The sequence below is a fragment of the Microchirus variegatus genome (genome assembly GCF_963457635.1).
Source record: "Microchirus variegatus genome assembly, chromosome: 9".
In the NCBI taxonomy this organism is placed as follows: Eukaryota; Metazoa; Chordata; class Actinopteri; order Pleuronectiformes; family Soleidae; genus Microchirus; species Microchirus variegatus.
Window position 1 is genome coordinate 26,884,075 of NC_139810.1, and position 26,923 is coordinate 26,910,997.

The following is a 26,923-nucleotide window of genomic DNA, read 5'->3' on the forward strand; positions in this document are numbered from 1 at the left end:
AAGTTAAAAAACAAAAACCAAAAACGAGGAAAAAAAGCAGCGATCTCGGCTCTGTCGCAAAATGCATATACAGTACACAAATAAACAAGTATTTCCAGGACTATTAGGTGTAAGTTTTCAGCGGAGGACACTATCAGAGGCCTTCGTTTGGCTTGACTACAGCACAAAGACTGCAATGGAACCTAAGCCGGGAAAGAGTATCCGAGAGTAACGCCAGCAATTTGTGTTAAGTGTTGATAGCTTTATATACCACCGAACAAAAAAGGCTTATGTCAGCATTCACACACTGCGTCTGCAGAAACAGAAAGCACTAGCGGCTGTGCGACAAATGACTCCCACACACACGAGTGTTTTTATGTTGTTGTTGTTGTTTTTTTCCCCATTAAGGCCGCGTTTATCACCCCCAACAGAACTACGTACAGCGTCGCTTATCACTTCCGGGGAGTGATCTGTATGTGCTTTCGGTATCTACCCCCCCGCCCCCCCACCACCTCATCATGTATCCTCCACATATTATCGTAGTGACAGTCACCACAGGAGATCTGCAACCTTCATGATAGCAGTAACAAGTGTGAAATGTGTAATTTATTCATCTTTGATGAAGCTATTGTGCAAAATATCTGCAGAGAAGCCGAGGGGAGGAGGGGGGGGGGGGGTTTAAACTTCAGGAGGAAGTAGATCCACTTCGCCCGCCGACTCCCGTTGGCATCGTTCTTCGGGGAGACCGCGCTGATGACGACGCGGCGCCTTCTCCTCCACCGCTGCCACACACACATCCTCTGAGCTCTTGCCAAAACTCTGCCGACTGGTGATTTTCTCAGGCGTGTCACCCTGTGACTCTTCTACTTGTTTCCCCTTCACGCTCTCACCTCCACCTCCTCCTCCTCCTCCTCCTGCGTGTTGTTCTCTCGTCTCCTCCTCCGCTCGAGGCAGGTCCTCGAAGGCTGCAGGCTCTATCGAACTGAGCTGATAGTAGAGCAGCGATGTTGTGTTACTGAGGAGGTCAGACGGGCTCCGCTCCTGGTCGTCAGTGATGCACAACACCGTCGCTCCGGTGGGGAACGGCCCCTGCAGAAGGACCTGCTCCACCCCTGGAACATCTGCCTGTTCAGAGAGCTCCTCTCCCAAAGCAGCTGGCAGAAGGCAGAGAGGCTGCTCGGCGAGAGCGCCGGCGTCCAGCCCCTGCTGCACCGCTTCCCCATCGGCCTCCTCCCGCTCCCTCCTCCTCTCCCGCTCCTCCGCGCTCTGCAGGTGCAGCACGGCCGTCTCGTTCTCCCGCTCCAGTATGTCCTCCTCCGCCAGCAGATCCTGGACCTCCGCGGCCGCCTGCGCCTCCTCCAGCTCGGAGTCCAGGCCGGCGATGGAGGACAGGTCTGGGGAAGTAGGGCAAGTGGAAGCGGGGGAGAATATTGGGTCAGACTCAGCATACGGGTCCCCGGGTCCCTGGATGAGCATCCTCCTCTTCTCCAGGTCCAGTTTCATGATGGTGTGCAGGTAGTGAGTCCTGACGCGGAGCGGGTTGAACTCGATACGACCCGCCATGTTGCCGCAGCCGTCGCGAGAGCAGCCGCACGGGAAAGACATGCGATCCACCTGGGAAAGAAAGCCGATAACAATTTCACTTTCACTTTATTTAATGACCAGGGACAGGTAGAGTAAACACTCTACTTTAACAGTAACATCAAAAACCTCATCTGCATAAGTTACCGCAGCAGAAAAACAAGACAATTATCTGGTTAGTGTGTGATTGAACAGGTTCAGACAGAGGTGTACTTTCTCCTGATGAGTAAAAACAGCCTGACCACTCATTCGGTTTTATTTCTCTCCATCTAAATACAGTTTTAATGTCATGGAAACACAATGTTGGCCGGGGTCACTCAGTGAATTTACAGTTTTATAGTTCCACCATTTGTTTCATATAGTATTAGCCTCAGAAATTGTATCCCATCTACTCAAATCTGCCTTTAAAGTGTCAATGTTGTTACTTTGTTATTTCCATTTAAGCATGTTTTTGGATATACTTATTTTATTTGATCTGTTTTTTCTATGTCTTTTACTTAAGTTGTTTTTTTAGTTGAATGCTATTACCTCTTTTATGCTTTTTATTTACTCTGTGTTTTATTTATTCTGCTGTGCAGCACTTTGGTTGTTTTAAAGTGCTTTACAAATAAAGTTGGATTGGATTGGATAAATCAGTGAATGTGTTACTGTGAGATTTACAGCACATGTACAGCATCTGGGATAATAAGATATTTTTGTTTTCATTCATTTTTCTTATTTATTTTTTTAATGCTATCATGAAAGGAATAAATCTCAGAATAATCTTCCACACCCACTCCAAACCAAACCGTTACCTGGCATTTAATCCCCGCCTGGCTGCAGCCACAGTGCCGGGGGTCACAATACAGACGGCAGTCACAGCCACACTCCTCCCGCGACAGGCGGATGCCTCTGAGCTCGGCTTTCTCCCGCGCGTCGATGCGAGCGATGCCGGAGGCTCGCAGCAGGGCTCGCCGCCGCTTTGTGGGCAGCGGCTGCAAGAAGAAGCAGTCGTCCACCTCCACGCCGTCCACGTCCAGGTCCTCGTCCGACACGTCGTCCAGGGTCAGCAGGTCGGCCTGAGCGCACTCCACTGTGCCGTTCCGTGTCAACTGTGGAACAAGAGTTATGAGAGTTATTTGGATGATCTGGTTTATTACGGATAATATTTAAGTATTATTATCATTTTAATGACTTTTATTTAATCCTTAGTAGTAGTTGTTTTTTTTTAAATTTGTGTACTTAGTTTTAAGGTGCTTTTGTTGTTGTCAATGTCATTATTCAACCTTGCTTTGGTCTTTGTGAACAGAAATGATGCAAAATCATTTATATGCTGCATCCTTCATCGCTGTCTTGCAACAAACTTGACTGAGGGAGTGTTTGTGCGTATACAGCAGCAGCACAGAAGCAGCCGGGGACAAGAAGTGTTTGTTCAGATTTAACTGTTATTTTTTTTTATTTTTTTTTTAGCTATTCTAAAATGTGTTTTGTGGCCACGCCAAGTTTTGTTTTCAGTCGCGCTCCGCACTCGTGTTTGCAGTCGTCCTAGAATCACTTCCTGTTCGCGAAATGATCACGAAATCTTGACGTCAAAACACTGAAAAATACGGACAAAAATTGTGAAGAGCTAATAGGCTTAATGTAACAGACATTTGTGTATATTTAAAAGCTAAACCCTACAGGTTTAACGTAAGGCACTTTGAGATTTTATACCTCAGAAGATGCTACACACATACACTTTACTTAGAGGAAGTACTACTGTCTTAATGAGTGATTTATTCAAAGGACTATGGTGCAGGAAGTGCTCAGATCCATAATTGAAGTAAAAACATCAGGGCCGGCTTGTGTAAATATTCACAAAAGTCTTGGGAATTCATAACTAGAGCTGAAACAATTAATAGATTATTAAGGGATTACTAAATTAATTGTGAACAAGACAAATGTTAATTAATTTTGATAATCGGTTTGAAGCTTTTTTTCATGGTTAAAACAAGCTTTCTGATTGCTTTAGCTTCTTAAATGTCATCATTTTGGTTTGTGGACAAAACAAGACATTCGAGAACATCGTCATTTCCAGGTTTGCTTAATCGATTACAAAAATAACGGTTAGTTGCTCGTTGAATGTACCTTCATCTTGCGCGCGTTGAGTTTCTCCTGGCGCAGGTGTTGGCGCAGCGTGTGCCTGTGGCTGCTCTCCTGCTCGCGCACAAACTCGCCCAGCGTGTAGTGCCTGATGGAGGAGTGGTGCCGGGCCATGCCCAGCGAGCTGCCCCCTTGGCTGGGCACGCTGGTGAAGCCCTGCCGCCGCGGGAAGTAGTAAACCGTCACCACATCGAAGCGTACCCGTTTCCCCCCCGGTGACGGCTTGTGCCGTCTGAGGATGGAGGTGGCTGCAATGAGAGGGGAGAGGGGTGAAGAAGAGGAAGATATTTGTCACGCAAAGTGGTGCGTGAGTAATGAGTGTAGTCGTTTCTGTATCTAACGTGACTGCAGTTGTTGTTGCTCACGGGTAAATGCGGTGCTGGAAGGGGGGTTGAGGCTGTCGCAGCTGTCAGCGCTGTCGCTGCTGGAGATGTCATCGTCAGAGTCCTTAGGTGTGGAGAATGGAGAGTTGTTGTCCACCTCTTCATATCGTCGTTTGAGGCTGAGGGACGAGCCTGCCTCCATGGAAACTTGGTGTCTGAGGGCAGAGAGCAAATGTAGTGCGATGAGAGTGGACGCTCTGTGTTCTCTAATTTTTGTGGATCATTGATATCGACGTGCACTCGGTTAAACTCCTTTGGTCCCGACTTCTTTCATCCGTGCTCCATTTTTCCATCATTTACCATTTACACACACCCTCCATCCTTCCTCACATGAAACCCTTCTTTAAAATCAAGTCTAAAACGTCGCCATGGCAACTAGGCAAGCACGGTTCATACACACACACACGCTACGAGAGAGCAAATCATCCCCATAGCTCCACACTCGTTTGCTAATTTCCTCTTAGCTTCTGCTACAGAGAGGAGATGGGAAAGCTGCAGCTGATCACATCTACGGCAAATTAGCCGGAGAGGTCACACAAGGTGAACAGACACTGCCGAACGTGTGTGATGATGATGATATAAGTTCACACTGCGGTGCATTGGGTTTTATATTTATAAGACGCGAACGCATGGAAATCTATGATACTTGTCCTTAGTGTGCAAAACTGCACCGTATCATATGAGCACGTCCTGCAGTATGACTAAGCTGCTTTTAAAGGTAATTACTAGTTTATCATGCAGTTCTCCATCCGCACATGGATGATTATTAACCGAGCTTTGGTTTAAATGTCACAACAATATCAAATTGTCATTAAAAGAGACGACACAGGTTGGGCTTTCGTTAAGTCTACAAACAGGAAATCGTTATTTACACACACACACAATATGGAGAGGTGCAGTGTGTGTCCTTATAGGCTATATTGTGAGACGTGATGGATGCCACACAGAGACAAAACCTGGAGCTGCTGTGAGGACAGTGAATAATCGAACAACTGCTGCAGCTGTGGTGATGTCAATGATGTCACTGAAAAGTTCCACGCCAGACAGGACTGCAAATGTATCATCACTGCAATATTAGCACATATAACATATATATATCATTTGTTCGACAACTGCAGTGAAAGGCAGTGCAGTTGGATTTAATTTATTCTGTTCAGATTCAATTCAAATTTCACTTTTCAAATGTTTATTTAGTTACTTCCACAATGCAGGGACAATTATTTTTCAATAAGCTCACGTTGCAATGGAAATGATGCATTCACAGTATGTAAAGTGCATGTAAAGGCAACCAGAGCAGTAACATCATATTGTATTTAAGTGTTTGTTCATTCAATCATAATTTATCACAAAACTCAACATATCAAATCGTTTTCTGACATCACGCAGCCCAGTTGAGCCACGTCTTGTTGCTCAGATTGGGATGCAGGAGAGAGAAGGGGTAAAAAAAGGAGGTGCAGTTTTTTCTTTTTAAGGTTTATAAGGTTGCTATAATATGTTGTGATTGATGAGGCCATGGCAGGATCAGTGCACGCACACACACACACACACACACACACACACACACACACACACACACACACACACACACACACACACACACACACACACACACACACACACACACACACACACACACACACACACACACACACACAGTTAAAAGCACTGATGTGAACCATTTCTTCAACTGGGACTCATGCAGTTGTATAAATAGAGCAAATAGAGCAAATAGAGCAGAGGCTGCATTTTGATAAAGGGGGAAAAAGGGAGAGGGGAAAGAAAAAAAAACACAGAGTCACCCTCCAGTTCATTTACAGACCTTTCCTTTTTTTTTTTTTTCAGTGTGTTTAAAGAAATCTGTGACTTTTGGGGTTTTATTTACCCTCAGGGACAGGTAGTGTCTGAATGTGTGTGTGTGTGTGTGTGTGTGTGTCTGCAGCAAACTGACCAGACTGTGTGTGGGGGGAGGTTAGTTATCAATCTGACAGGCACAGGCCCCTCTCTCTCTCTCACACACATATACACTGTAGTATACCAGCTCCTTTCATTTTTTTTACTCCTACAACACACACACACACAATGGCAAACCAGTGAAAGCCTCTTCTTACCTGAGGCAGAAACAGGAACCCTTATTCCAACCACCTCTGCAGGTCTCTTCTCTGTCCAGTGTGAGCTGCACATCAACCTCCAGTCAGATGCTTTTTTAAGCTTTTCTTTCTTTTCTTTTTGTGTGTGTGTGTGTGTGTGTGTGTGTGTGCAAAAAACCCCACAGCGAGTGTCCAGACCCAGACTGCAGCCGTGGAGCAGAGCTGCTGCTGCTGCTGCTGCTGCTGCTAAACCCACCAGTGATTGTCAACCTGCAACCCTTGTGTGGCACACACAGCACATCTGAGTGTATCAGGCTACTTCAGGGGCTCATTGTTCTGCTGCACTCATTGTGAACACACACACAGAGAGAAGGAGACGTCCATAAAAGCTGTCGGTTTGACTTAAATCTAGCATGTCTCGTCTATTTAAAGGGCAGCCGGCAGAAAGAGAGAGAGAGAGAGAAGAAAGAAAAGAATGAAGTGGTGTCATAAGACGAGCTGCCGTTTACTCCTTGACATTCTTAGTGCAAAAAACAATAATAATGAATGTAAATACTCTTATCTTCCTGCTGTAAGACTTGGAGAAAATCCGCTGACATCTGTGTCCGTTTATCCCCCTTTCTTTTTTTTCCTCCCTCTTTCTTTCTCTCTCTGTGTGTCTCAGTGTCTCTCTCTCTCTCTCTCACCGGGGCGGCTTCGCTTCGCTTCTGCGGATAAATAAATAACACACTTTTTTTTTTTTTTTTTATGTCGACGCGGAAATTCAGCGGCTCGGTGGTTTCAAGACGTTGCTAACGCTGTGGAGAGAAGACGGCGCCTTTCTTCTCCCCCGGCTTCGCCCCGGCCCCGCTTGTTACAATGTAACAATGGAGGCAGAAATTCTTCCCTGTAGCCGTATATATACTTATTGTGACGTCACAGGCACGTCGCGCACCGGAGCATGCTGGGAAATATAGTGTTTTCTTTTCTGAGGAGGGGGCGAGAGAGAAGGGGGGGGGGCGGTGTTCTTTGTTCATATTGAGCAGAAACAGATGTGAGATTTTACACAGCTATTCTATTCTATTATTATTATTATTATTACAAACCTTGCAGCTCAATCTAATTCACTAATTCACTGTACATGACATGATTACTAAGGCAACAAATCTATGCGCGTCCACGTTGGTAGTCGGCTTCAATTGTCCAACAAAGAAAAAAAGCTTTGAATTATGTATAAAGTATTCATCTACGGGCACAAGCACTATTTACATTTGAATATACTGTACCGTTATATGCACAGACAATGAATTTCTAGTACCCATAAAAATAAAGATGAATATTAGGTTTAATATTCGGAATATTCGGTTTTCACCGAGTGGTACGGTTCAATACTGTACGGTACGTTTTTGTTTTTTTTTGCATTTCCATTAGGAATAGCACCAAAATAACCACAACCCCAACCCGACCATTCCATACCAGAACCAGAGTAAAGATATGGTGCTAGACCACGTGTCAAACTCATGTCCATGATTAATTGGTCATAAAAATCTGTGTTAAAATAGGTCTATGCTGCTTTAAAGGTGAAGTAAGTAGTTTATAGTGCCATCTAGAGGAGAGGCTGAAATTCAACAAAGAACTGCTCCTCTGCTCACCCCCTCCCTTCCCTGAGCGCTACGGTGTCCTCAGCCGGTCAAATGTCGTCCTCGTCGTCTTTCTCCGTGTCAGCAGATGAGGTTCGTGAGGCGAGGGAGAGGGCGGAGCTACCGCGGCCGTAGCAGACGAAGCGGAGAGAGAGGAGGCGGGACTTCTGCTACAAGTAAAGAGACGCTTGATTTGTTCTCTCGCGTTTGTCCTTACAGGCTCCGGTAGAAACATGGCGTCTCACTGCTAACAGTGGCTATGCAACCGCGGCCCGCGACCATGTTATTTTACATGACTTTTTGAAACACTACGAAATTTAAACAAAAACTATTATACAGCGACTAGACAATGCAGGAGCACATAATATGTATAAAAAAAGTGGATTTTGGGTTATATAAACCCATAAATACTACACAGTGTCCCTTTAAGTATTAAATAACAATGTAACTAGAAAAGCCACCAAGAGCTACAAATAAAATCAGTGGAAGCAAAACAAAGGAGGCATTTTCTGGTAATCAGGGTGCTATAATTTGAAGGTCAGTGTGTCTAAATGCTGCTTTTGTGGCATGTTTGGATATTTGAGAGAGAACCATTGAATTGTAGCAGCTTGAAGTCGTGTTGTCAATATGAGCTTCAAGTTCTTTTTAAGAATAGACTGTCATTCGATTTTTGTGGTCATTTTAAAAAAAAAATGGAGGCTATAGTTAAAAATATCACTTTCACTTTGCAAAGACTGTCGCGAGAGAAACAGATGACAGTCAGTGCATGGGTAAGTATTTTAATAATGTTGATGAGATGGGGCTTCGACGGACAAGCTATCAGGTTTAATGTAAGCAAGACAATCAAATGAACATGAACTAACTTTATCGACTCACATGCAGCTCTGGTGTGCACAACAACCAGTACATACATGTATTGGTGTTTGGACGTGGCAACATCCCCCAAAAATAAAAAGATGAAGAAATGTAAGAAAAAAACATAAGAGAGTATTAAAATAATCTGCCAACATAACGTGCGATTCGTCATGAAAGCATCTTAAAACAACGATCTACTTAAAAATAGACGAAACAAGCCGATCGGGATATGAAGCACGTGGACCAGTGACAGTTTGCTGGTGTGCGATTATTAACGTAGACAGTGTTTCATCGCGAATCATGATTCAAAGTAACAATCACAAGTGCCAGTATGTATGCTACGCTAACTACAAAAGGACCTAAAAGTGACAGGGAACCTGGAAAAACACGTTTTTTTTGTTTTGTTTTTTCAAAGGTTAGGTCTCAGAGGAATTGAAGAAGCATAGTTTTCCTTCTTTGTCTCCGACTGCTGATTTGGATGCCTCTTTGATACGATACGTGTCGGCTACACGTTTCCCGCGTACTGGCATTACGTCGATCCCAACAGTCACCGACTGCTGCCCGTTTGTAACCGTTTCTCTTTTTCTTGGCTTTTCATTTTGGTTGGTGTACTTTAAAAAAACAAACAAACAAAAAAGAGATGATAAACAGTTAATTGTGAAACACTTTGGAGCTTTGGCACACCAGACGCTCGACAGACACACGGACAGCGATGGCAGCCGTCGTGCCACCAACCCTTTGCATGAGACATAAGCGACAAAGGGGAAACGCAACCATTTAAGGGAGGAAAATGGCAGGGCGTGAAGGAGAAGGTTACTTCACTGCAGTTAAAGAGTCACTCCCTCAAAAGTAAGACAATAAGGTATAGTGAGGAGAGACGCTCCAGTCACATGTTCCTCCTAGCAGCCTCAAGACTTTTTTTGGGTGGGGAGGAGGGGGGGATGGGTGAGGGGGGTGCATCACCACATATTCCAAGAACAACGAGGAGTACAGGAGTTCTAGAGGGGCGGACTGGATCAGGTCTAAGGGAAAAAAGGTACGCAAATCTCCTTCCCAGAGTTCATTTTAAGATGATATGGTAGCCATCGTTTGTGTCGTCTGGAAAAGAAAAGATAATAAAAATAGTAAGAAAAGGTTTTATTAATGAACACACATACATATATGTATATATATATATATATATATATATATATATATATATATATATATATATATATATATATATATACGTGTGCACATGTATATACACATATACATGTATGTATACACATATATATACATATACATGTATGTATACGCATATATATATACATATACATGTATACACATATATATATATATACATATACATGTATGTATACACATATATATATATATACATATACATATACATGTATGTATACACATATATATATACATACATATACATATACATATATACATGTATGTATATGTATATATGTGTATATATATATATAAAATATATATATACACACATATATACATATATATGTATGTATATACACACACACATATATACATACATACATATATACATATACACACATGTATACATACATATATACATATATATACATACATATACATATACACATACATATATATATACATACATATACATATACACATACTGAAATAAATCATTATTGCGTCAGGCTTGCATACCTTTCATTGTGTCCAGAACAAAACATACTTCATCCTGGAAGTTCTGAATCATCTGTTGAAGAGACAGTGAATGATTTAATATGGGAAATAATAATGTAATAATAATTATAATAATAATAATAATAATTGTGTACCTCATCACTGACAATCACATGGATGCCAGTGGGACCCTGTTTAAAGATCTGGTTGATCTGTCTGGATGAGATGTTGAAGAGCTGAGCGATCTTCTCCGTCAGCTCAGCAGCCGTCAGCTCCTCCAGGTAGATGGCGTGATATACTGTGTCCAAACAGAAACGCAGATATGATCAAAAACAAATCATTTTCTCAGTGAATTCTTCTACTTTGAGAGCGAGTGAGTAAAGCACAGTCATCTTTAGAAAAAAATGTTTACTCCTGCAAATAATAATTGACAACACAAGTCCGAGAGAGAAGGAGATGTAGACATGAGGAGCAGCTGTGACCACAGCAGAACAAAGACAGCATTGTCCTCAGACAAACATAAACTTCACAACAACAGAGTTTGACAACAGAGAAATGTGCCGTTTCACTTTATTACTGAGATTTAAGGGGAAACTGATGCCAATCTCATTTCTGTGAAGTAAACATGAAGCTACAGCAGGCAGCTGGTTAGCTTAAAACTATAGTGGGTAACTTTTGGCAAGTTATTGAGGTTTGATCTTTAGCAAACAGAAACGATAAAATGTTTCTTATGTGGTGTCCTTCATATGGAAACCAAGCAATACTATCAAACCCGAATAAAGCCGTGTTCGGTAGAGTATGCATTTTTTTTGTGTTTCCATTAGGAATAGTACCAAAATAACTGGGCCCCAACTGTTCCATTTTTTGGCACCCTTCCCTTGGGGGTACCAGTATTTTTTCACCGCTGTAGTCTATTCTCATACCAAACTTTGACGTCTTGTGGGGCCACAAACCAAGCTCTTGTGTTGCGTTTAATGTCCTTGTCGCCATCAAGCGCAGTACACACGCCACCTACCAAGTAAAAGGTACTGTTTGCTTTAACATTCCAAACTGTACCAAACTGTACCATGATGGAAACATGGCTTAAGGGAGCGCTTGTGTGTATACGTGGCAGTGCAGGGGCAAGTGACTAGAAATTAGGGCTGAACGATATATCGCATTTGCGATAATATCGCGATATGATCAAGTGCAATTTCCTAACCGCAATGGCTGCGATTATACGCTGTTCACGTGACATGCGCGTGTAAAACGTGATGTAATCGAACGAGATCGTCTAACCAGACGCTGCACTCTGGTCACATGCAGGCTCCCTGCGCTCTCACATGCGCGCGTTGCGGAGGACGAGTCACGGCCCGTTTTTGTGAATGGAATAGGTGAGGGCGGGTCGGTAAGGTGACTATGGAGCTTCGGCCGCTGTCCGAACAGCTGTTCAGTGACTGTGTGTGTCCAAGCGTGTGTGTGCGTGTGTAGTGCGAACGAGCTTGCGCTAATGTTAAGAACGGGGGTGGACACAACAATAAGCCGTCTACACGATTGAAGACGGCATCTCACCCAGGCAAGATCCTGCACTCTGGTGGACACAACGAGCGCAGGTTCGAAAACCTGAGTCGTCTGGAGACACACCTGTGAGACACACCTGTGCCAGCGGAGAGTTTCTCTTTGCTTCGCTTTTTTTTTTTCCCCTCATTTTTATTATCGCTGTTTTGATGTTCAATAATGGACCGTTTTTGAGCCTAAAACGACGTAGTACACTGTAGAATAGTTAGTTTCCACCCCCGCATTGCTGCGGTTGCTGCTGCTGTAAAAAAAAAAAATGTCTGAAATTCTCATCCCTAGTTACGCCATATGATCGCACTTCAAAACGGGTTGTGTGTATATTTTATTTATTTATTATTATTATTATTATTATTATTATAATATTTAATGACTGTCTAGCAGTTCACAGATATCAAAAAACTGAGTGTGGTAAAGCCACATATTTTTATAAATATGTGCGTGTATATATATATATATGTGTATATATATATATACACATATATATATGCAATCTGCACTTTGTGTGACTTGTGACTGACTTTCATTTTAACACCAGGGTTCCTTCTCAGCACTTTATGTTCAGATGTTTGTAAGTTCCAAATATGCTATTGTGATTTAAGTAGTTAAATAAAAATCATCTATTCATGCATCACCTCATGTCATCATAACAGAGGTCTGTCTTCCAGGAAAGAACAGTTTATTTTTAATGTAATATAGTATTGGCCATACTTATGATGTATTGCTTGTCTTTGTTTAATAATAAAGAAGATTCAGACCTTTAAAAAATAATTGCATCGCAATCGCAATATTGGCACGAAAAATCGCAATTAGATTATTTTCCATAATCGTTCAGCCCTACTAGAAATCACTTCAACAACTTTTTATGGGCACTTTTTCATGGACTAGTAATGTATATATATTATATAGTAGGGATGCAATGGTACAGTTTCACCCCGCTTCGGTATGTATCATGGTTTTGGGGCCACGGTTTCGATATCTTAATATAACACTGCTCAGACTAGCAAAGGCAATATTACATTGTAAAAATGAAAGCACAGATATAATCACACCACAAACTTTGTTTAAACAATAGTGCACTATCAGATAATAACAACTTCTTCATGAGCAGTGCAGAGTGCGCAGCTGTGCTCATGTCTCTGCTCCTGAGTGGATCTTATCACGCAACATTGTGTATTTTAATACACAATGTTTGCAACAGTCTTGCCTCACAAAAGACAATGTTGCCTCAGTCTGTCTTGACATGAAACAAATCACTTCCTGTGTGCAGTGCAGGAATGTCGCTGGGCAACACAAGACCTTAACACCATTATACTGAGAGTTGACAGGCGTAATCGTCAATGGTCTGAATCTGCATGACATTTGTTTATATTTAAAGGCTACGCACTAGAGCGTGGAAGAGGAACAGGGAGGGAGTCCAAGCAGCAGGAATGAGAACCATCTTGTTCTGAAGTGTAATTCAAAAATGACTCGAATCAACTGTGAAGAAGGACTCACTAAAGAAAGTGTTGGTGGCAGCATCTCCGTTTTCATGCTTCTGTTGCTGTTCCCGCGACTGCTGAGACTCCTGGCAAACGTAGATGGTCAGCCTCGGACGTACCACGCTATAAAGAGCAGGCACACAGAGAAATGTTCATGAAACATGTCCATAAAAGTACAAAGACATTCTTATCTTTATAAAAAGAGGACTCACCGTCCCTTCAGTGCATTGAAGAGTCTTATACCATCGGCTGGACCACAGATCTGAATGACATCTTCTCTGGTCAGCTTCAACAAATCTGCCCCTGAGACAGAGACACAACATTCATTTCACAAGTTTACATATCTACATGTGCTGCACCTGCTCCTTGTGAGGGAAGTGTCTCTTTTTTTTTAACCAGCTGAAAGAGACACTGCTCCAACATAAACGTGCATCATTTGCAACAATTCCATATTTGGGAGCCATTTTACCTGAGAAGTTGGTGAAGAGTCGACAAAAAGGTGAGAATCGGTTTCTGTGAAGCCACTGTTGTGCGTCCTGCGGCGTGGCTGTGGGTAACAAATTCTGAGAGAAGAAGAAGAAGAAAAATAAGAGAGACAGTTGATTATTCTGTGTAATAAAAAGAGAAGAGTTTCAAAGTCAAGCCTTGGCTGGGAGCTGATGAATGATAACTACTTTCATTCACACCACGACACAGGTCAGACAGATTTCTGCGTAATGTTTTCAAAGCGTCTCAATGAATCCACTTGGAAAAAGTTACAGCGAATCGGCTTTGAATTTGTGAATGTTAATATGCAGTGGAGGACGGTCGCACTTACATCGGCAACCGGAACAACAGGCTCCGGCTGGTGGGTCGGTGATCCGTTTCTGAAGAGAATGAAAAAGTAACCGTGTTAGAATCCCTGATTCCAACAGGCAATAATTGTTTGCGTAAAGGTAGAAACTGTTTTAAATTCCCATACCCCTCTGCTACTGGGAAGTTGTTGTGTGTGCTGCTGAAGCCAGGAGACGGGGAGTTGTTCACGTATGTGACCTCGGGCCACGGAGAACACTGCAAAAGACGTTCAGTGGTACATTTAGGCTGCAGTCGCATAAAAAGCCTCAGCTTCACATTTCACATTCAGCGTATCCACACGTGTATTTACTAGATCTGAAACAATTAACCGATTAATATTGGATTACTCTGATTAATCGTCAACCATTTTGATAATCGATTAGTCGGTTTGAAGCTATTTTTCTTTATTAAAACAAGATTTCTGATTGTTTTAGCTCCTTAAATGTGAATATTTTCTTTGTTTCTTTGCTCCACATAACAAAGAAATCAATAAAAACGAAATCACTTTGGTTCCGTTTTTAAATAATCGTTAGTTGCAGCTCCAGTATTTACTAATGTGTTGGAATTTGAGATTTGAGGCAGAACATTAACCTGGGACAACAATTACGAATAACAGATTCATAATTGTATTTTATTCTCATGGTTAATCCTTCTACAGCTTCTTCAGGGTGAGGATTTCTTGCTGTTTTGCACAGAAAAGTAAAGAAAATTTAGTTTTCCAGCTAATGACCAGACAAAACAAAGAATTTAAAGACATCACCGGGGACTCTGGGAAGCTGCGTGAGCGTTTGTTTTCTTTTTTTTTGTTATACGTTACAGAGACTAAACAAATAAAAAGAGGAAAAAAAAAAAAGAGTTGAAGGTTAACTGACAATAAAAATCATGAGTGCAACTAGATGGAATTGGGGCCAACACCCATAAGTACCTGTAAATATCCTTTAGTTCCTTTTTTTTTAATTATCCCAGTTTAAATAAGAACATGTTTGTTTATTAAAACATTAGATAACATGACGCTCACCTCTGTCAGGATGGTTGTTTCATAAGACACCTGGTACTTCTCCTTCTCCTGCGGCGCCCGTTTCTCCATCTTCTCCCTGTCCGTCTTCTGTTTTCTGTCTGCACCTTTGGGCTGAAACAGGTCATGTGACGCTACATGAACATCACTAGCAGAGATTAAAAACAAACAAGTGTTTGCATTTCAGTGCATCACGTGTGTTTGTTTGTTTGTTGTTTTTCCTGTTAATTTTTCTCCTTCCCCGTCGTTCTCTGTTCCCTCACCTTAAACACTTTGACCTGACAGGAGGCAGAGTGGAGATGCTCCGTGTACTCGCCGCTCTCGTTCTCCTTAAAAGTGTCGATCTGGATGCGGAACGGGACTCCCTTTTCTCCTCCGTGCTTGCGCATTGTGAATTCTGTGCTGATACAGTGAACCTAAAGAAGTGAGGAATATTATATTTTAATCACATATAATATACCGAGTGTGTGAAATAAAAAGAACATTGAGCAAAATGGAATGAATTACAGCATGGAGAATTACACTACCGTTCAAATGTTTGGGGTCAACAACACAATTCTTTTGTGTTTTCCATTAAAAGTAGAGCTGCAACTAACGATTATTCTCGTAATCGATTAATCTGTCAATTATTTTCTCGATTAATCGTTTTGTGCATAAAATGTCAGAAAATGCTAAAAAATAACGTTGGAGCTGGAAATGATGATGTTCTCGATCGCTTGTTTTGACCACAAAACAAAATGATTCCGTCTTAATTATTTCTTTGTTTATGTGGAGCAAAGAAACAAAGAAAATATTCACATTTAAGAAGCTGAAACAATCATAAATCTTGTTGAAAAAAGCTTCAAACCGATTAATCGATTATCAAAATAGTTGGCGATTTATTTAGTAATCGATTAATAATCGATTCAGCGATTAATCGTTTCAGCTCTAATTAAAAGTCACACTTTTATTCATCAAAAGAGTTGCAAAATGAAAATATAGTCAAGACATTGACAAGATTACAAATTATGAATTTAACATAAATGCACAAGGGTTTTTCTAATCGTCCAATAGCCTTCTAACGCGATTAGCAAACACAATGTAGCATTAGAACACCGGAGAGATGGTTGCTGGAAATATAGAGTGTATTTCTGATTCATTTAATGTTATATTCAGCGCCTTTCCTTTAAAACTAAGGACATTTCTAAGTGACCCCAAACTTTTGAACAGTAGTGTACATGTTTCACCAAACAGAATGGACTAAATGTTAGCAACCTAAAACGCTAATATCCAAAAAAGTGCTGTAAATTTCCTGAAATATCTGCCACTGCTTTTCATGAATGAGAGTAGGTGGTCCGTCATGCTACCTGGATAAAAACTGAGGTTCTTTTTGACGGATCCCAAAGGAACTCCACAGTGTTAAGTTGAGTAGGGTTAGCCCGGGGGTCGATTATCCCAATTGACATGGGAATATCTGCAATGGATAATAACGCAAAACAGGCCGTTATCAAATTAGTTCTGAATGGAAAACAATATTGCAAACATCACCACTGTATATCACTCTGTGACAGTTCTGGTTCTTTTCGCTTGATATTTTGGATGCATGTGCGGAAAGGTTGTTGTCGTGCGGCCTTGTGTGGCGATAATTAACTGACAAAGAACCAGAACTGTTTGGAACCCATGAGCAGAACAGGCATCATTTCTTTTTTCTTTTTTTTTTTTGCTCAGTGCTCACCAAGGTCAAGGATGCGATCACCAGGCCTGTTCCAGCGCCAGCCTTCCAGCTGCTGATGCTCCGTGTACTGAAGTCGTCGGTCATGAAAGACCACGCGAAGAATGCTCTGAAATGCAGAGGAATCTTTGTTTTAAACCAAGGATTTAAAAAAGGATATTCAAGGATGATACAACGGGTTTCTAATTCAGATAATTTGACGTATAATGACGTGAAATGGCAGAATCTCACCTTGACCATTTTGTCAGTGATTTCTGGAAGCTCCCCAATTTTCCGATTGTCAAGCATTCTAATTTCATAGGACTGGCCTGTAATGAAAGAGTCCATGTGATGAATAAATAGACCTCAGTTGATTACAACACAAGATACAGGGTTTTAGCAGGTACCAGAGAATCTAATTTAATGCTTTTTAATGCATTTAAAAGAAAATTAACGCCCATGACTAACTGCAAATACTACACTGTGTGTGTGCGTGTATCTTTCATGTATAGGCATACATATGCACACATAAAATATCCTTCTTTTGATGCATAGGGGTGGTCATCAAACATTGTTTCGGTGGTTTGGTGATAAAAGTCTTCATTTTCAGTGGCCAAATATTAGTTGCATCCCTATTTTTAATGCCTCCGGGAATCAAATTTAATGACTTTTTAATGTTATCTAACCTTTTTAGTTACCTTTCTCACAAGAGTGCAATTTTTTTTGTTTTACATCCTTACACCCTTGATCATTTCTTTCTTTAACGATTTCTTTGCCCGTGGTAATAATAGCATTACTGTAACTCTGCAATACAACATACACTAGCAGTCAATCAAACATCACAATATCTGTACCAGAGGAGAAATTAATAAGTTTTATTGGCGTTCACCTTTTCACTGTAAACACGCACACGACAGACTGAACAGTCAGACAACAATATGTCACTAAACTCACGAGTTCCTACACATTTTCCATTTTTAAAAATTCCATACTTTTCCAGACTCAAATTTCCAGTCTTCTCTGAGGATTTTTCAGTCAATATTAAACATCTGAATACCAACTGTGAGATGCTTATTATGTAAATAAATGGTTTCAAAATCGTTCACTCACGGACCCATGACACTGTCGTGGCCGACAATAGGTGGCTGGCTCGACGACGCGTATTGGAAAATAATAAATAAATGTGGATCGCAGTTGTACGTCGAACGGTAACCACGGTAACCCGACACCATTCTACAGCCAGCTTTGTTCGTTTCATATCATCTACAGGTAGGCTATGTTGCGTTATTAATTTGTTTATATTTGTATATATTAATATATTTCATTTTCCAAAGTGAGATAATAGTCTGGAAACAACACAAACCTTTTTCCATATTTTTTTCCCTTTTTCGATACTTATCCAGACCTGGGAATTACTCAAATTAAATCCCGTACTTTTTCATACTTTTCCATGCTGCGTAGGAACCCTATATACTGGTGCTTGTTTTTGAAAAACATGCCGTTACAGAGCCTCTCTGTGATGCTCTACAGCCACACAGATGATAACAAATGGGAATTGGATTTACTTTGTGGCTTATAATGCGTGTTCTTAGATGTGAATAGAATTAGACTTAGTTATATTTGCACACACACAGAGGAAATAGTGATAGTGAATTGGATCTCTGCATTATTCCTTCCTTTTCCACTTTACGCAAAGCTGAAAGTACACCAATGCTAACCTTGGTTGAGGTAGGTGAGTGTTTCGTCATGCAGTTTAACGGCCGGCGAGGTAGCTGCACACAGAACATACTGAAAGGGAAGGATCTTGTTTTCATTGTCGGGGGGAAGGTTGGACTCCTCCTGCTTGAAGATGGGGAGGGCGAGTACATCACTGGGGAACGGAGACAAAAGAACAAAGATATGTGTACATTAGCCGCCATACCACAGCGATAATCGTTTGTCAAGTTATTTTAAACCTTATGATTAAAATAAGGGAGAGTCTCACGCCAGCCAACCCATCTGCAACCAACCATCTCCAGCAGGTTTTTGCCTTTATCAGATTTCCAGGTCATTAATCATAATGGCGGAGATGTAGGCAACATCACTAAATACCAAAGTATCCACTGACGAACTCGTTGTTCCACGCAACGGGAGCATTTCTGGGAAACTGCACACACTGTGCGGCAACATATGAGAGAGAATTTAACCAGCCAGAAAATGACACAAAGTAGATAGATACTGATCTCCTGCACAGCTAAGTGTCCGTCAACAAAATCTCCACAGATTTTTACATAGTTGTTTTTTCCAAAAAAGACTGTGTCGATACATCATAAATATATTTAGACATTTACACTCAATAATTCAGGGTTTAGCTGCATTGTGACATAGAGAGTTTCTGAGCTCTGTTGTTGTTATTACCCATTTTATTAAAAATATTTTTTTACATTAAAACGAAAAAATGTGTCAACATAAAGTGAACTGAACACAGTATAATATCGGTTGCTTCACTTGTATCAAGTAAATATATATAAATATACAGTGTCTGCTCACTGCATTTGTCACCAGTCTTTTGTGTACTGTATACCATCTTCATTCATTCATCTGTATACATATTATATACGTATCTATATGATACAATAATACTTTATTATTGCCAGAATATGCCTGAAATCATGTGTCTTGCATCATAGCAGCTTTTTTTGCAAAAAAAAAACTACAGACATAAAACATTACATTCGCAGAGAAACCACAGACACAAACACACATTGCAAGATGGACAGAAGATGGCGTTCAAGGCTCTTCAAAGTTCCATATTTAGTTTAAAGATTGACTTGTACACAATCTTCAGTCTAACCTAATTGAACTGTGGAAACTTGCACCTCCGGCCAGATGGAAACAGTTTGTATTCATGGTTCAGGGCATGGTTATTATGGTCAGAGCCAGTCTCAACATGGAGGATGATTCATAAGGTTTTTCAAGTGGTTGTCCTACAATCTTTGAGCAGATTGTTTTGATTTCACTGCAGTGGGCGTCTGATATTTCATCTTGCTGTTTTTATGTTCTGTCCAAAACAGTAACTCTGGTGCATTTGCAGAAACGCTCACTGATGAACACTGTCCCTCGCCAAATAAACACATTTAAAGTTAAAAATGAAGCCGTTCATCGCGTCGACACTGTACCTCATGCTGTACGCCCCTGCACCGAGCTCCTGGCCGATGCCGGACAGACTGGCATCGAAGTCCTGAGCCAGCCCGGACTCTATCACTTCATCCGTGAGAGGCAACTTGAGAGCCCACGCCATGGTGACGATGGCTGCGTGGAGAGATGCTGTGGAGTGCACTTCTGATTCAAACTTGAGTCAAGTTTTTACACCCGCGTCACCACGACCTTTAATGGACAGAGAAAATAAGAAGTTAAACGGAGTGGAATGTGGCTCCATCTGCAAACGAAGCAGTCAAAACTGTCCCAATTTAAGCAGCAAAAGCGCGTATGTGTGAGTAATACTGAACAATGCGGAGCACTTGAGGGTCAGCATTAAGTTCACAAGTACACGTTGTATGTAACCGCAACACTGCCGACATCCAAACAACAACATACGGTAAGCTGCGATATTTGTTACGCGCCACTCGGTTTGACTCGTTTTTATTCAATATTCAGCATCGCTCTTACCTTCAGGTGAAAAGGCGCAGCTACTTGCCGACTCTGCGACAGTTTCGTGCCATCATGTCGCGCTGCTTCTTCCCAGCACTAAAATAAACATGTCGCGCTAACCGCTTAGCTCTAACGACGGAGCCACTGTGCCAACGCACTTAGCCAGAGGGGATGCTAACTCCTCTTCTTACCCTATGATAGCGGGGGGGCTCGCGGGACACATTATCGCGGTTACTCACGCACAGAAAAGCACCTTAACGAAACCAGGCTCGCGAACACATGTGATATCGCGTTCCGCTTTTGTTTGTTTATCTAGTAGCGCCTTCAGTAAAACGGGTAACAGTAATTTCCGCTTTCTCTTCTTCGTGTAGTCACGCTTGCAGTACTGGTAACGAACGTTGGGGCTCATTACTGCCACCCACTGCTCAAGACCAGTAATACAACAGGTCAGAGAGCATGTTCTCACAGTTTTTCTCTATAAAAAAATGAATATTTATAATAGTTTGACTGTTTGGCCTTACAAGATAAATTCACTATGGTCTGTAAAATAAAATAAAAACTGTATATAAATAATATAATATAAAACTGCCACATAGATTAGGGATAAATACGAGATTGACAAGTAACTCATGCCATGATCATAATTTAAAATCATTACATAGTTGTTGGTCTGTTTTTTTTTAAAGTGTATTCACTAAACAAATCTATCAATTACATAGATTTATAAATCACACAACCAAGTACAACAGGGAGTGATTTACAAAGATGAGGTTTATTTATTTAATTTGACAGGAAATGAAAAAGAAAAGTGTCCAACTTTTGTGTTTCCCTTTTTATAGTTTTCCCTACTTTGACTTTATATTCTGTCTGTGTGCTTTGCAGAGACGAAAAACAACAACCAATAGCTTATATGTTATTTCTTTTATCCACGTCTTCATGATAAACCATATTGTCTGGGTTGTCTTGTCGTGTTGAACATTCAAGTAAAAACATACATTAATAAAGGTCTTTGCAATATTATTACACGTTTTTATGGTTTGACATAAGTGTCTACTGCAGTGTCAGTGTGCTATTATTCAAAAGGTGAAATGTACCATTAGTAACTTAACTTTATCATTCACAAAAGTCAAAGAAAATCTTTCAAAGTAAATAATGCGTGTGAGGTTTTATAGTTAATCTGCAGTATTTTACAATTCAATTGAAAAAAAAGTATATTAAAATAGACGTTGATGTAGACGGTGGTGATTGTAGTTTTGCTAGTGATGCCACAATTTGTAGAAAACAAAAAAAAAACATTATTTTGCAAACTCAATTTTAAACGTTGACCTTCCAAGTTGTCACTAAAGTGCAAATAATTCATGAATCAACAAAGCAAACAGAAAACTGCGCATGATAACTCCATACTGCACATGCAACGTTCATCTAACTCATTCAGATTAAACACATCAATAACAAACTCTTAATTTGTAGTTAGAGATACTTCCTCTTTTTTTTTTTTTTTTTTTTTTTTACAATCCAGTTAATCAATTTGATTGATATTAGGTTAAGAAAAAAAAAAAACAGTTAGAAAAATCTGACACTAATGCTTCAGACATAATGTCACACACAGGAAGTCAAATCATTAAGCGACGAGACAACATGGAACAGAGAAAACACAGCATACTCTCAGAGTACCATAAGCACAGGGAACAGAAATCATAAAAAGGAGGACACGTATCGGACAGACACGTGAAACCATTTTCAATAATTATTATAGTAATTTAAGCCTCTTTTTTTTTGCTTCATATAACAAAGAAATCATTACAACTGAGTCATTTTCTTTTGTGGACAAAATGAGTCCTCGATCGTTAACTGCAGAAAAAAATAAAGTATAGCCAACTAAAATAAGTGAAGTGGCTTTAAATGGCAATAGCTGGAGCCACACTTTTACTTTGAAGAGCACCTGTTGTCTGTGTAACATTAGAAATGTCTGATTTCACATTTTATGCCCATCTTTGTGATTATCAATATCAACATTTTGATTGATTGTCCAAAAACATGTGTCACAAAGTTATGAGTCAATAAAGGACAATGGGATTTTTGGCATTTGTTAGAATTCTGATGAAAACGGGGATGAAACTAGTTTTTTTTTTTTGCCTACAAATAACTGTCGTTACTATTTGTGTTTGCTGCAGAAAGTCAAACGCACATGATTTAAAAATAGGCATAATGTCAGTCGTTGTGCAAAAACGATATAAACGTAATAAAAACTCAACGTTAATCAGTGCGTGTTAAAATAACCGAGAAGTGCAGCCTATAAAACCACATGTTCGTCAACATGACCTCTTTAACCTTTGTGTCGCGCAGTTTGACCTCAAACACAAAAGGAACCGTTTTGAGGTACTCTCCTAAGATGTTAGTCGTGTATTTTCCATGATTTTCTCAGAAAATGTCATATTTTATTAGCTTTTAAAAGCGTTTAAATCCTATTTACAACACTATCTACAGTTGTGTCATTGTATTAAATGTTCTGCTTCCCCCCCCCCCAAAAAAAAAAAAATCAGGTGGGAACCTGGAAGACATTGATCTTGCTCGTGTTTTTCAGTGTCTGTCGTCGATTGCAGAACCAAACTCGAACGACCTCCCTGTCGTAGTTCAGCTCTCTGGCGATTTCGGTAATCTCTTGGCCTGTTGGCAGCGCGTTCTTCTCAAAGTACGAGTTGAGAACCTCGATGGCCTGCGGAGTGAAACTCGTGCGCCGCTTGCGTTTTTTGGACGGTTCTCCGCCGACAAACTCCATCAGGTTCTGCTGGCCTTTCTGGTTCCAGTGCTCAGCTTCAGCCAGCCACTTCTCCAACACTGGCTTTAGCTTCTGAGCGCTCTTGGGGGTTATATCCAGCTTCTCAAACCTGCAGTGCAAAGCAAAAAAAATATTTTTTGTTGTTGATGTTATTCTGCCTCTGTTTAGTCTGTGTGAACAGACACTTTTTAACATTATTTGTATGATGCGTTCATCATCTAAAAACGGGCTCTGTCAAGCAATACTATCAGACCTGACTGAGGAAGTGTCATTTAGCATTTATCCCCATTTAACTGCAGAACAGCCGGGTTTTTGAGCAGAAATATTCACTTCTTTGTGGGTGTGTGTCTTTGTCTTTTCAGTTTTACACTAAGCGGCTTGCTTCCATTTCGATTTACTAGCAAAATGTTGCTGTTGAATGTCACCTGGCGACACAAGATCCAAACAGTGCGGGCTGTGAGAAAAGAATTACGTCATTATTTTCTTCTTGGAAAAAGGGGCAGAAGCACACACTCATTGAACATTTGTTGACAACACTACAGCCATAAAATCTAAATAAATACAGGCGGCCTGATTATCATGACTAGTTCACATGACCATCTTCAAGTTACGCACTGCAAGGAACTAAATTCCAGTCTGTTGGACATTTGGCTGAATACAACATCGCCCTACCGGAGAAGAAGAAGGAGAAAGACAACAACAAACCAGACTTCTCTTGATAAAAGATTACCTCAAATATGTAGCATAGGACTCACAATGATTATATAAGGTCCCATATTATACCCTATTTCTCCAAGTTAACCTAGTTCCCTGGTGTCCTAATGAACATGTCTGTGACATGCTTTGGTCAAAATACCATAAGGATGAAGCACCACAGCAGTTCAATCACTCTGCCAAAACAACCCTGTTCAGAACTCTCTGTTTACTAGTATCTCTTCATTTCCACCTTAAAGGTCCACCTTAAAAAAAAAAGTAAAAGGAAACTTAAGGGACAGGAAATGACATCAGCCACAGAGGCTACTGGGAGCTAACAGCAGTTAGCATTTGGAAAAGTGATCATTTGCAGGCTCTAGCAGGCACATTGCCGTCATATATAACATGTATCCACTGGACAGATAAATCCTCTGAGGCTGGAAGTTTGTGTAGAACTCTGTGCTGCACTGTGGAGCCAAGAATAGAACTTTTCGCAGACTTTGCGGACTTCCGGTTTTGGGATACTGTTGCCCTCGCCATCATGTGTTTTACGGACAAAACGGAGCTCCGCGAGACAACAATTCCAGGAATTAAGCGCATTGTGACGTTCCCAGTGAGCGAGGAAGTCAACATCGCGTGTTTTATCTCCTGTACTCCGACTGAGGAGGACCACAAAAACATGAGTCATCTTTTTTCACACTTTGCAGACTGATAGGACCTCCAGAGTCCCAAATATAAGGATTTAAATGATTAAAAAGTTGATTTTGCATAATATGTCCCCTTTAAACAACTCCTCATCATACATAAGGGAGTGTGACTTTACAGTCATCCTGACTTTGAACATTTTTATTTGTGTGAAAAGTAGATAACTGTCACTGATGGAGGAATCACTGATGCTTCGTTCTAAGAACATAAAATGTTTTTCTTCACAACACATCACTGAAGAAGACGACTACACGCAAACACAGTATAATCAGAGGAGTTGTTCACCTGCAAATGGCAGACTGGCTGTAGGCCGGACCCTCCGTTGCAGTCAGAGCCTGCCCTACTTGTGTCTGCGTGAGCCCCAGAGACAGCCGACGGATCTTGAAGTTCTTGGCGAACTCTCGAATTTCCTCCAGGTTAATGCCTTCCTCGCCGCTGACTACCTGCTGCGGTTCTACGAGTGTGAAGAGCCTGGTTAAAAATAATCCATCTACTTGCGGCAGGATCTATGTTTGGACAAGAAAAGGACGACTGTACATACTGCTGACGAGCTGGCCCACTTTGGCGATGTCTCCACAGGTGATGGGTACCGTGGAGGAGAGCGTGGGGGCAGACTTCAGTGCAGACGGCTGTGGAGCAATGACAACTGGAGACTGAGTGACAGTAGTTACCGAAGCCTGGGAGGGGAAAAAAAAAATCATAAATGTTAACGTGTCATAACACAAATGACAAATGTGCTAATGAGAGTTTAACGCAGTCATTCAGTTTGTTTACCTGTGTGCTCGGTTTAGCAAGTGTTGGAGGAGCAGTGGCTTTGGGCAGAACTGCAGCAGAGGTCACAGCTGTGGCCGGCCCGTTCCCTAACGTGGCAATGATCTGACCCTGGGTATTAAGAAGCAGTTGTGGGGAGACGGTCTGGACCTGGAGACCCTGGAGACCCTGGAGACCCTGGAGACTCTGGAGACCCTGGAGACCCTGGAGACTCTGGAGACCCTGGAGACCCTGGAGACCCTGGAGACTCTGGAGACCCTGGAGACCCTGGAGACCCTGGAGGGGGAGAGTGTGAGTCGCAGCCCCTCCAGCTAGAGAGGCTGGGTTCAGCAACAGTGGCAGGGTTCCTATAACCTGTGAATGGAGTTTGAATGTCGGAGAAATACACACGAATAATTGAATGAAACATCTGTGCCAGTTTTCTTATTCAGGACATTTAACAACCTGCCATGGCAGCGCGTTTGCCTCGGGGAAATAAGGATGTCCTTGGAATAAAAGCCATGGCTTTACCGAAGCTGCAATAGTCTTAGGACTGAGTTTTTATAGTTTTACAGAAAGTGTGCTCCACTGACTTTAAATGCAAAGCTAAATAATGTCAATCAGAGGTCGGAAGCCCTTATTTTTTCGAAAACAGAAACACAATATGAAAGATAATGAAACCATGCATTCTGCTCATCAAAGTCTAGCACAGTCTACAGTATAGAGTTTGTTTTAAAACTGACCCACTACTGCAAAGGTAAATGATTACACACTTATACAATCATATGGGGCTTTTTCACTATACAGTTGTAGCACAGCTTAACACTTTTTTTTGCTTTTCCATTACCGATAGTTACTACCTGTTTTTTTTTTTGTTATTTAGTTATTATTTTTTTAGTACAGTTTAGTACTTTTAGTAACACCGAAAAAAACTGCTTGTTCTTTTTTATTCTGCAACTAACGATTACTTACATTATCGTCGATTATTTTCACGATTAATCGAGTAATCGTTTGGTCCATAAAGTGTCAGAAAATGCTGAAATATGTTGATCAGTGTTTGTCAAACCTGGAAATGACGATGTTCTCGAATGTTTTGTTTTGTCCACAAACCAAAATGATTTCTTTATGTGGAGCAAAGAAACGAAGAAAATCATAAATTAGTGCATTAACGGCGTCAACGTTAGCGCGCGTTAACGCATGGCGCGTTTCCATGACGACTGACCGGAAAAAGACGCGCGTGACGTCATGTTTACGTGACTCCGGATTGTTAAAATGAGTCTCTAAAGTAACGCTAAACTTTAAAAAAAGAAGCACACAGGTACACTGGTTATTTGTAGCGCTGCTCTTTTCGTTTAATAAACAGACTGCTCCAGTTCGACTGTGGACGCGCTAACGGCGCTTAACGAGCTAATGCAGCTAACGGAGCTAACAGGTAAACGGTGCCTGGACTCTGGGGTCGCGGCACGTAAACATGACGTCACGCGTGTTTTTTACCGGTCAGT

The 26,923-nt window shown here is 41.2% G+C and overlaps 3 protein-coding genes across 3 annotated transcripts in view; all 3 read right to left on the reverse strand.

Moving 5' to 3' along the window:
- Positions 1 to 26,923, reverse strand: part of pou6f1 (POU class 6 homeobox 1) — a gene marked incomplete at its 3' end in the record, with an annotated part of 195,233 nt that overhangs the window by 157,101 nt on the left and 11,209 nt on the right. Inside the window, exons 8-11 of the mRNA XM_083895537.1 lie at positions 25,446 to 25,796; positions 25,213 to 25,348; positions 24,957 to 25,125; positions 23,046 to 23,382 (exon numbers count right to left, since the gene is read on the reverse strand). Of these exons, the coding sequence (XP_083751663.1) occupies positions 23,046 to 23,382; positions 24,957 to 25,125; positions 25,213 to 25,348; positions 25,446 to 25,796 (993 nt within the window). The remainder of the gene's footprint in view (positions 1 to 23,045; positions 23,383 to 24,956; positions 25,126 to 25,212; positions 25,349 to 25,445; positions 25,797 to 26,923) is intronic.
- Positions 658 to 4,206, reverse strand: csrnp2 (cysteine-serine-rich nuclear protein 2; the record flags this gene model as incomplete). Its single annotated transcript, XM_083894944.1, has 4 exons — positions 658 to 1,593; positions 2,355 to 2,651; positions 3,667 to 3,929; positions 4,047 to 4,206. The coding sequence occupies 4 exons, from the start codon at positions 4,204 to 4,206 to the stop codon at positions 658 to 660; spliced, it is 1,656 nt and encodes a 551-aa protein (XP_083751070.1).
- Positions 8,674 to 20,779, reverse strand: tfcp2 (transcription factor CP2). The gene is made up of 16 exons (XM_083894917.1): positions 20,513 to 20,779; positions 20,023 to 20,230; positions 18,583 to 18,734; positions 17,117 to 17,193; positions 16,889 to 16,994; positions 16,521 to 16,627; positions 15,438 to 15,590; positions 15,178 to 15,288; positions 14,287 to 14,375; positions 14,143 to 14,191; positions 13,795 to 13,888; positions 13,538 to 13,628; positions 13,342 to 13,448; positions 10,446 to 10,588; positions 10,312 to 10,363; positions 8,674 to 9,723 (listed from the first exon to the last, which is right to left on the reverse strand). Exons 2-16 carry the CDS (start codon positions 20,142 to 20,144, stop codon positions 9,686 to 9,688), a joined length of 1,491 nt encoding a protein of 496 aa, XP_083751043.1. The 5' UTR covers positions 20,145 to 20,230; positions 20,513 to 20,779; the 3' UTR covers positions 8,674 to 9,685.

What these genes read in the sequence shown, in the direction of transcription:
- tfcp2 (XM_083894917.1), bottom strand. Translation starts at nt 20,144, where the DNA reads ATGGCGTGGGCTCTCAAGTTGCCTCTCACGGATGAAGTGATAGAGTCC. An exon ending in TGATCGCATCCTTGACCTTG is followed by an intron (nt 16,628 to 16,888) that starts GTGAGCACTGAG and finishes TATCCATTGCAG; the next exon opens with ATATTCCCATGTCAATTGGG. An exon ending in AACTTCCCAGTAGCAGAGGG is followed by an intron (nt 14,192 to 14,286) that starts GTATGGGAATTT and finishes CATTCTCTTCAG; the next exon opens with AAACGGATCACCGACCCACC.